Raw genomic sequence first — 11,013 nt, 5'->3', positions numbered from 1 at the left:
TCCTATTCCCCGCCTCTTCTTCCTCGTGGATGTAGTGGTAATCCAACGAGGAGGTCTTTTTGATCTTTGTGCCTCCTGCGACGTGGATAGGTCACCACCTACCCCGTCCACCGCCTTCACTTCCACCTCTAGAGCCTCATACCTGTTTCTCAGAGGCACCTGGGGAGAAGCAGTGGGCAAGGAAACGGTTCTCCGCCTGCCCCGACCGCGGACCAGTTTCCACTCACTGCTCTCCTTTGAGGCCCTTCCGTCATCCTGACAGGGGGGGGATGCTAGTTCCCTTTGATCCAGGGCCTTTTTTGGTGGCTGCTCCTGCATAGATATCTGGGAGGACAGGGTGCGGCTCCACCAGTCTATTTCCTGCTCCGCTTCCCTGATGGTCCGCAGCCTGTCTACCTCTTCTCTTAGCTCTGCCACCAGGCAGAGTAGGTAGTCCACTTGGTCACATCTTATGCAGGTGTTGCCCTTGCTGGTGTCTGTTTCCAGCGCCAGCTGGTGGCACTCCCTGCAGCCAGAGGCCTAGACAGCTGCGTGCTTTCCGAGGCCCTCAGTCTGCGTTGAGGCTCCCTTTCTGACCAGCAGATTAGACGTAACCTTCTGACGTGAGGGTGCCATGGCCGGGCTTCCCCTCAGCAGCTGAGTTTCCTGAGCTTACCTCAGGAGCTGGGGGAGGGCCCTTGCCTTGCCCGCACGCCCTGCCCACGCAAACTGACGCGCCATGCCCTTCTGACACGCCATGGCCTGTTTGCCCGTCCCGTTTGTCCGTCCCACTTGCCCGTCCCGTTTGCCGCGCTCTGGGTTGCTCGCGCTCCCTGGGGCTGCTTTTATACGTGAGGAGGGTCAGGCCGCCATCCCCCCTGACTCTCCTCCCGCTGAGTCAGAGCTGCCCGCGCACTAGGCGCTGGTAAGGAGCTGGCTCTGGGGGGGGGGGGGGCTCGGGTGCCCTCTCCCTCCCTGCGCTTTTGACTTCGCAGTTCTGCCGCTTTTAGGAAAGGGTCCCCCGGCGCGATCCTCCGCTCCGGAGCCCTTTGCCTCGGTGTCTTCACCAACATGTGTGGCTTCAAGGTTGTATCACATCTGCCCAGTGTTCAGCACGGTTGCCAACTGTGTGGTCAGGGGTTTGAGATGTTGGTAGAGTACCGCGGCAAGACACACAATTATTCGGTGAATTTTTAAGACGATGAATGTTCAATACAGTGATAAAACTCAGAGCGCTGCATGCGGATGAGGGCATTACTGACAAGCTGGTACATTGTACGCCTGTTTGTGAGTGCGCTGCCATTTCTTCAGAGATCAGGTGTCGTTAATTGGTTAAGAAGAGGTGACTGATGATACTTAGCTGCTTCTGGATTTATATGCTACTTCATCATATGTCCTCACAGAACGCCTTATTTGAGAAGCCAGAAGATGACCTAGTACTGATAAAAATCCTTTACGAATGTCAATTTTTACTAAGATATAGCCAAGTTCTTAAAGGATTTCCACTGCTAAGCTATGAAAATTTTTCAAAGATTACATGTAGTCCAAGAACATTTAACAGGAAAGGCACAAGCTTATCTAAACTCACGGATTATGTAAAATTCAGCAGAATTATTTATTGTGTTCATCCTCAAAGAAGGGAATTATCCAGGCTTTTCTGAAGACAACTGTAAACTCTTTGAGAGAAGACATATTCCAAATAGCATTCTTCCTCCTCCTGAACCAGACCTTTCATGCAGAATGAGTGCTTATGAAAGCTTTTAAATTATTTTGGTTGCATAGTTACAATTCTGATAACTTTTTTTTTTTTTTTCAGTTCTCATTATGAGAGGTAGCCTTGAGTGTTTTAAATCTACCCATAAAGCTGCTATAATCATTCTCTGGAATTACACTACAATGCACAACAATTAATTATATCAAATCCTTCTCACAGAAGTGTTTACCAGTGGAGAGATTGCCACAGCTTTATTTCTGACAATAAAAGAGTAGGAAATATTATACACCTCTCGGGATTTGACTGATCTAACATTTCTGAGGTCAGGATTATAATCGTATTATTTTCCCCATAGGAAATAAACATCAGTTCTTGACAGGCATGATCTTTAAACAATATTTTATATGGGAAGAATATTCCAATATATTTTTTCATGCAAGAAACCAAGATCTGGATTGTTCGATAGGTAACTCCAATGAGCGACCTGAACGTGTGTAGTGCCTTGCTGGGATTCATGTGCAAGGTCTTCCCCTGAGAAACTGGAGTATGTCTACCCTGAAGACTGCTGGTGTAGGCGCCAAGCATATGAACTGGACGAGGCTGAGAATTGATATCACTGTAGCTTAGAATCATAGAATCATAGAATCATTCAGGTTGGAAAAGACCTTTAAGTTCATCAAGTCCAACCGTTACCCTAACCCTGCCATCCCACCACTAAGCCATGTCCCTAAGCACCACATCTACCCATCTTTTAAATACCTCCAGGAATGGGGACTTGGCCACTTCCCTGGGCAGCCCATTCCAGTGCTTGACAACCCTTTTGGTGAAAGAATTTTTCCTGATATCTGGCCTGGTAGTACAGAGCTCAGGGCAGGCTGAACTTATTTCCCAGGATCTAGGTTGAATACTGAGGCAGTAAGTTCATGATGAACTATGCCCTGCCACCATTTGATAGCCACGTACCTTAAAGCTAACTCTCAATTTGTGCTCATGGAGCCCCTAGACTTATATATGCATCCTATATTAATACACATGGGACTTTTTTGTATAAGCCTACCCAAAGGTAGAGGTCCACTTCAAACTGGTGGAAAACATTTTCAACATGAAAGGAAATACCTGAGGCTGCTTGAGCGGGTGCTGCAGCATGGGGGGGCTTGACATGGGCAGTGAAAGCAGTGGTGTTGCGTGCACCCTGAGTGCATTTGGTGGGGTGTACGTAAGGCTAGCACTACTCTGGTCAGGGCATCTTTCAGTTTAGTTTCAAATTTCAGGAATCCAATCTGTGCAACCTAACGCAGCTCCAGGACATGGACCAAAGCACTGTGAGTGGGACTAATCAAGAGATTCCATTTGAAAACTCACTTCTGGTCTGAACTAGATGCTAAGATAGGTGCATCCATTCACCTAAAGAAATGCATTACCCTGAGCATGGGTTTGGTCCCTTGTATTTAGGTCTCCCAATGTACCCCTGTCTGCAAGACAACCCCCTGTCTGAGCACAGGGGAGTGTGAGAAAAGGAGAAGCTCAACAGCCACAAATTGCTGTTGACAAGGTTACAAGTGGGACTTCTGGCTACCAGGTTTGTTAAGAGAGGCTTCTGGCTACCAGGTTTGTTTACTAGATACCCTGATATGCTGATGGTTCTTTATTAAGTGAAACAGTAAATACCATACTTTACTGTTCAGTTTCTCTTTTTAAAAAAGAGGATTCTGTAGAGAATAACTTCACAATGGAAATTTTTCCTCTGAGGAAGACCTTTCCCTTTGGAAAGGAGCAAGGGTCGGTTGTAACATAAAATATGACAAATTGCTCAGAAGTAAATGTTCCCAAGACTGATATAATCACCTTCATATCTTTATTTCCTTTCACAGAGCCATGTTTGACTATGACAAGAGCAAAGACAGTGGCCTCCCAAGCCAAGGACTTAGTTTTAAGTATGGAGACATCCTTCACGTCATCAACGCCTCGGATGATGAATGGTGGCAGGCGAGGAGGGTCACTCTGGAGGGAGACAGCGAAGAGATGGGAGTTATACCCAGCAAGAGGAGGTGAGTGCTGCCTTCTCCGTCCTACCTCCTTGGCCATGATGTTAAAATATTTCATTTTATTCCAAAGACAGCATGCGTCAATCTACTGAAAAAATGGGGAAAGTAGAGGAAAATCCCACAGTTATTATTCCAAGAGTTGAAAGATACAATTTTTGCTGTGAGATTTAAAGAGGTCGGGCTGTTTAACTATACAGAAAAGCAACTCAAAAGGTGACTCAGTTATAGTGGATTAGTAACTCCAGAAAGAAAGGGGGAAGGGGGGGAAGAGCATCATCTGCTAAAGAGCTTCGGCAGAAAAAGGAATAACCAGAACCCAAGTCTGGGAATTAGCTCTGAATTTGAAGTAGAGCACATGTTTTAATGTCAGGGTGATTAGCCATTGCATCAAACTGCTGAGGGATGTAATGAATGTCTTGACATTTTCAAATCAAGACTGTATGTCTTTCTTTTGAGAGAGTAATAGAATTAAACTTCTCAGCCTGTGTGATGTAAAAAATGACACTAAATTATATAATGGTCCTCTTTGGCTTCAAAATCTGTTAATTTAATCTCTGCCTGCCTGGAAACTGATGAAAAATCAATATCACAGTCATTTTTTCATATAATGTAAATGAAGGAAACTTTCATCCACTCTCCAAGCTAAATCTGAAGCTTTGTTTAGCTGCGGTGGATCCATGCTGACTGACGGAGAAAGAGCAGACATCTGATTCTCTTGCATTGTTTGTATTGTTTACTCTGCCTAGGTGCTTTTGCAAAATTGGTCACAAGTCTCTGATAGTATCAGAACTACCCCACAAATCAGTATTATTTTCTACCTCTGTTGATAGTTGCTATAGAAAGGTCAAGGACTGAAAGGATAGGAGGAAAATGAAATCCGTCGAACCACATTACATTTCTCTTTTGCAGCAATGCTCCAATACTGCATATAAACTTTTTAATCTTAGCTATTTCAGCTTTAGCATTAATACAGAAATGCTCGTGCCCATTTTTTATAGTGGGGAAATTGGACATTTGATGCTCTATAGAGCACCTGCTGCTCTTTCAAGAGCGTTGGTCCAGGTGCTTATAGAGCTCATAGTACTCTTTGTTCTAAATCACGTAAAAGTAAACTGAAAGGCCATCAAACACCTTGTTGACATGAATCTTGCAAGGACCTTATTTTCTCTAATCATGACCATGTTTGAATAGCAACCAAACTAGGATTTTCAGCAAAAAGCAATTTTGGATTTGTGTAATAGGTAGAAATAAAAACTACATTATAATTTTTGAGATGGGAAAAATGTGCCCATTAAACAGATTTAGTCTCTAGATATTGAAAAAGGAATACTTGCCCGCTCTTAATTGCTACAGTAAATACTGATGTAATGACATGGTTGGATCACACACGGGAAAAGGGGAAAGTCTATTCAGTTGTTACCAAGGGAAGAATGTTGCAGTGTAGTACGTACTACGAAAAGCTACAAAAAGCTGTCATACATAATAAAACAACTGTAGGGGAAAAAAGAGCAAAACAAAGCAACTTATTAAGATGTGGAGTTGTATCTTCCATAAGGTGGAGAGGATGTAAGTGCTTAGAGCTTATTGGATTATCTGCACAGTGATATTTTCAAGGACAAAAGATAGAAGCTCACTAGTCAAGGTCAGACATATGATACCGCCGAGGAAAAAGATGTGGCTTAGAAAACGCTGGGAGAAAAGAGGAAAAAAAAAAAAAAAAGAAAAAAAGGCAAGAAGAAAATAGGTTGGTTAGAGTCTAAAAATAAGAGTCTTGAATTCAAAAAGATGCAGGTGTAGTTGCCATGCTCTCCACTTTTCATCCTGATTCTTCACTAGTGAATCTGAGAGGTCTGCAAAAAATCAATGGCATCTGATTTTCCGTCTGCATTAATGTAATGACCACACCTGAGCTGGGGTGGGGGAAGGTTGCTATTGTTTCATAAAAGGTTTCAGTTGTACAAGGTTATTTTTTCCAGTGCACTGAAAAGTGCCTGTTATTTCCTATCTGTGGATTCTGGATGATCCCTCAGAGCCAGTGAGACTGATGTGCTCTTGACAGCATCTTCTGCAGTGATTTACACCACCCAAGGGGAGGATGAGCAATCAATGCATACAGGGCTGAGCTACAGAGAATAAAGCTCATCGTACTTGCCAGAATGTACTAATTCAGAGTTTAATTTCCTCTGCAGGTGTGGGTTATTGACTATGAGAAGCTTGAGCTAAACTAGAGTAGTCCTGGGATTCATTTGACCCAGCGTAGGCAACTGCAGCACGGAAATTTTAATTTAAGCTGTTTACTCCAGGATGTTATATATCTTATAGTTTATATGGGACTATTCCTATAGGCATTGCATTATATGTAATAGCGCATATGTAATATCTATCAGTAAAATATGCTTTGTGATAAAACAGGAGGAAAAGAGCATCTGTAACTATTTGTTGGGCTGTGACTTGTCCCGAAAGCCCAGCACCCTATGATGTTATAGGTTGACAATAATTTATATTTGTCTTGTATTTTTCAATCCCCCATTCATTTCTGTTCCTTTTCTTCAGGGTTTGAGGTTTTGGGCGGGGGTTGGTTTGTTGGGCTTTGTTTCTGGTGGTGTGCTGGGACTCCTTTTTCTGCCTATATACATATGGAGGAATACTGTCCTGTGGGACAGTAACACTTTTTGCACTTTGGGTCAGGCAGAGGCTATACAGATCCAGGGATTATTAGTGCCAGGGTGAATCTTTTTGCTATCTGCTTTATTACCCTATCTCCTGTCCAGCAACAGCTAATACACAATTCCTGCATTTTTCGTAACTGAAATCATTATGGAATAGCTCTGAAAGGCAGTGACCACTTCAATTTTATTTTGGTGTGCAAGTATATGTATATATGTATATATACAGACAAAGGCATAACAAGCACATAATATTACTTCTTTAATGTGCTGTGTAATGGGAATTGCTTTCCAAGTATTTAGTTTTGCATTTTGTTTTACATCTTTATACAGGAGCCCTGCACACAGTGACAAATTAGCATGAGCTGATAAGAGAAATTTTGAATGATAAATCAAGACTCCGTTCTCTTTCTCCTCTATGATATATGTGATATACCAGAAGAAATCATAATTTATAATTATAGGGGAGCTGCCAGAATCATGATTCTCTCCAGGATGTTCGATACATTACCAGACTTCACCTCTTAGTGATTCAATGGAGTTTGAAAGCTATTTGTCATTGGATTTCAGTGCTGTTGCCAATGTGTGGACTTGTTGCCTTGTTTGGTTGTTGAATTGTAAAGTCAAGCTTTAAGAGGGAGTTTTGGAGGGTAGCACTGCAGCTAAAGGAGGGTTACTGAAAGAGGCAGCCTGAAGAAATGAGGGTGGCCCTGTGTTCCTCCACTGCTCAGTGCAAGGACTAAATCTCACGAACTTGTAAGCCAGTGACCTCGGTGGGGATTAATGAAAACTAAATGCTCAGTATCCTGCAGTGCTAAAATATCATTGCGACCCTTTCTGCATCTCAAAACAACGTTTTGTCCATTTTTCAGTATGTATTTATTGTCTACAGCTGTTGTTCTCGACCACGGGACTCAGTAGCCAGTTGGGTAGAAACCAAAAACAATGCTATAAAAGTGTTGTGATATTGTATCGTATTGACGTTGGGAACAGTACGATTTCAGCATAAGAGGCTGAAAACCACTTCAGTTGTGATTTAACAAGACACCAAATAGTTGTTATTATATAACATTAATGAGTGAATATTGCAGGCCAAATTTCTCTTGGTTCCACATCTGCCAAAAAGATTTCACACGGAATTGCAGAATGGCAGGGGTTGGAAGTGACCTCTGGAGATCATCCAATCCAACCCCTCTGCTAAAGCAGGGTCACCTAGAGCAGGATTTATCCAAGCTATGTCAAAGTGAGAGCAGGGCAGTTATTATGCTGGGCAGGGTCTCCAAGGAGGGGGGACATAACAGTCCTGTGCCAATGTCGCAGGCAGCCTGTGGCATTATATCTGCACTATGTGACTTGCATGTGAATTGCTCCCCTATCATTGAAAAATACTATTTTTATACTAGAATGACCAACAGAATTAAATTTACACTAGACTTTTGTTGCATTTATATGTATAGATATATAGACTTAGATTAGAATATCTGCATATACTGGGCTTTTGATCACAAGAATTTTTATTTGCCTCATTGTCCTTTCTATTATCCAGATAAGCAAAACAAACTCAGCTTCCTGTAAAGGGCAGTAGCAAGCTGAGCAGCTGATACCTAAGATCCCCTCCCCATGGAAACATTCACATTAGTTAAAGAGAATCAACAAAAAGCATGAAACCAATGTGCATAAGTTAGTGTATTAAATTCCTAGACAGATCCTCTAATTCAGTAGTAAAGAGATTTTAATTTGCTGTAGCATTGATTTTACACCTCCAGTTCTTTTCACTGTTTCTTTGCTGAGTCTCTGCATGCAGAGAAGCTCTGACATTGCAAACCCAACACAACAGCAACCTCCCACTTCATGAATGCCAAGCGTCGGTATTTTCTATGGCATGTGTATATCTGCATGACTTGGGTCTGTGGGTCTGAAAGTAATTTAGTCTACAATTTCACACAGATTGCCCCAGAATGGTTGAGGGTAAATTCTCACCACTTCTACTACTGGTCCCACTGTAGCCAGTGAGGATTTGGTCCTGAAACGCTAAAATATTTACACTAATCTTTCTTTAAGATGTGCAGCCACAAAACTGCTTACAGACTGGACATCATTCTAAGATATCCATCTTCAGGTAGTTTGAGTACATCTGACTGCAAAATGTTATGCAACTTGTATCTCTGTTATTACTAGCTGAAGGTGTATGATGGTACCAGCCTGCTACTTGTGTTCTCAAATAGACGACATTCTCCCCACAAATACATGTAACCACGCTCTCCTTTCAGAGCAAAATGGGGGGAAAAGTACATAAAACCCAATGTTTCACAAACATTTAAGGACAAGGAACAAGAGGTTTTCCCAGCACAGAAGTCCCTGTGGGCAAAAAGCCAACTTAAATTTGTTATTCTGCTCAGCTTGGCAGAAGGGCATGTTTACCTACTCAAGTGAGTTTTATTTTTAATGCTTTCCTATACATTGTCTACCTTTCTAAACATCCCTTAAGATTTTAATCCTTAGATGATAAAACTTTTTAACATGGCATAATCATGTAAGCTTTGTCTAAAATAAGTTACCCAACTATACTTACTAATCTAATCGGAAAAAATAAATGTGGGATAAAATTGATATGTATAAACCTCTTCCTATTCACTTGCAATGATATGGAAACTTTTATGCTGAAGGAAAACAGCCCTTAGCTTTTAAACAGAATAAGGTTGTTCTACAATTTTATGAGAATTCATTTCCTAATGGCATTAGGTCTACTCTTTTCATAAAATATTGACAAGGTACTGAGCTGCTCTCTATAAGCCAGTCGCTGAAGGTGGAAAGCTGAACAAGAGCACGTTCTCTCCTACTGAAAAATGCATGTTCTTTTGCAAAAATACCACTTCAGGAATGCTCAAAAATAATTTGGAGAATGGGAATCTACTGGTAAGCTCAAGCCTGACATAAACAAGGTTAAGCAGTGCAGAGGATGGAAGCAATAAAAAACTATGGACTGCATCCATGTATTTGGACTATAAATAGTAATACATATTTTCACTTATCTTTCACTTGATGGGCAGGCAAAACAAATATAATGCAGATGACCTGGAAATGGTGAAGCAAGACCAGAAGAAACATGTTATCAGAGGTGTAAAATATAGCAAGGTCTTTCAAATATCCATTTTATGTTGCATTATTCTATTTGATAACTCTCCTTACTACGGTTCTCATGCTGCATTTGGAAATAACTCATACTGAAGAGCACCTTAGTGCTAAATCTGTGCAAATTAGGGTACCGAAACCATTTTATCTGATTCTCAATACCAGTTTGTAATTTGCATCTGTATTCTACATCCGTGATGATCACTGTTATTGAAGATTACAGCATGTCTCACTTGATAATTTACATCTCTGCTGTGAAGACTCATTAGTGCTTTTAGAAAGGCACTGACAAAATTTCCAGTGGTCCATTAACCCCCACAGTGAAGGATCACAGTTCACATCTGGTTGAGTTACGCTTGATTTCTTCTTGTTTGCAGTGCACACAAAGAACTGAAAGTCTCATTTTGAAAAATCCCAGAGGCCCATTTTCAATAGCAACATGTGCCCAGAAACGCAAAGGGAGATAGACATTGCAGTGCAGTGGGTGCTGCATCCCAGCAGTAAGTTCCTCTGAAGAGAACAGCATCCCAAAGAACTGAGGTCTTGAACTTACTGGTGAGGAAACACTGAAGGCTGAGATGCATTTTCAGTGTACCTGTCCACTCTTTCAGCTATACATGGGAAGAGGGGAATGAAACCTGGCCATTTCTTAAAAAAGGGCTGTGAGCTGTCTACTACTAAGATAGGTTTCAAGAGAAAATGAGTATACAGGGTATACTCCAACTGTCCACGATCTCAGATGGTCTTAGACCATTTCCCTATACATGTCAGTATTTCTGCAGGGAGCTACACCTGGAGGGCGGGTGGAAAGCTGGAGGTGAAATCCCCATCAGTTGTGTTAGGCGATGTTGTCTCCATGTGGGGCTCAGAGCATTTCAGCTCCCAAGTCACATTTGAATGCTGGATGTAGGTGTCTTTGAACATTTGTTGAAATCTCTTTGAGTTGCAGTGACCCCCCAGGCACTTTTGAAAATGGGACTTGAGCCATGAAGTAGTTTAGAAAATCATATCTGTGGTTTCCTCCATCCCTTAAGCATGGATCTGTCAAGAAGATATATAGTTAGAAAGGGACATGGGAGCAATGTTTATATCAGGCAAGTTAGGGTTGCAAATTTGGGCCTCTGTAAATTTGGCATATGGCAATCCTCGTCCTTCACTTTATTTTTTGCATGAACCCTCATAATCCTGCTTTGTGCAGCAGTGGTGAATAAAAAATGGGTACAGTTTGAAGTGAAACATTTTTTCCGTTAAAAGCAATTTCCTCAGCTGATTGATAAAAATGTTGTCCAAGGGTAGGTTTGCTGCCAGCTAAAGCAATGTAAAGTATTTACACTTGTGTGCTATTTAGGCATTCGCAATGTCAGCTGTTGCAAAAGATTTCTTGTGGCTAAACTCCTTTTGTCTTGCGGAAAAAAGGGGGTCAAGTTTATTTTTCTTTCAATGTAGCAATTACAAAACTGAAGATTCAAAAAAGTAT

General features: G+C 41.7%; 1 protein-coding gene across 7 annotated transcripts in view; it reads left to right on the top strand.

Annotated features, from left to right (window-relative positions):
• The window catches only part of DLG2 (discs large MAGUK scaffold protein 2), a 698,848-nt gene that overhangs the window by 639,479 nt on the left and 48,356 nt on the right, over nt 1-11,013 (top strand). For 6 of the 7 annotated variants that reach the window (XM_035897884.1, XM_035897901.1, XM_035897894.1 and 3 more), the window contains one exon: nt 3,565-3,741. The exons of the other annotated variant lie outside the window; for it this stretch is intronic. In XM_035897884.1, coding sequence (XP_035753777.1) covers nt 3,565-3,741 — 177 coding nt within the window. The remainder of the gene's footprint in view (nt 1-3,564; nt 3,742-11,013) is intronic. 7 annotated transcript variants of the gene reach the window in all.

This window comes from Egretta garzetta, unplaced genomic scaffold (genome assembly GCF_000687185.1).
Source record: "Egretta garzetta isolate BGI_Z169 unplaced genomic scaffold, ASM68718v1 scaffold20, whole genome shotgun sequence".
Lineage (NCBI taxonomy): Eukaryota > Metazoa > Chordata > Aves > Pelecaniformes > Ardeidae > Egretta > Egretta garzetta.
Note: the sequence above shows the minus strand (reverse complement) of the source record. Positions and strands in the feature narration are given on the sequence as shown.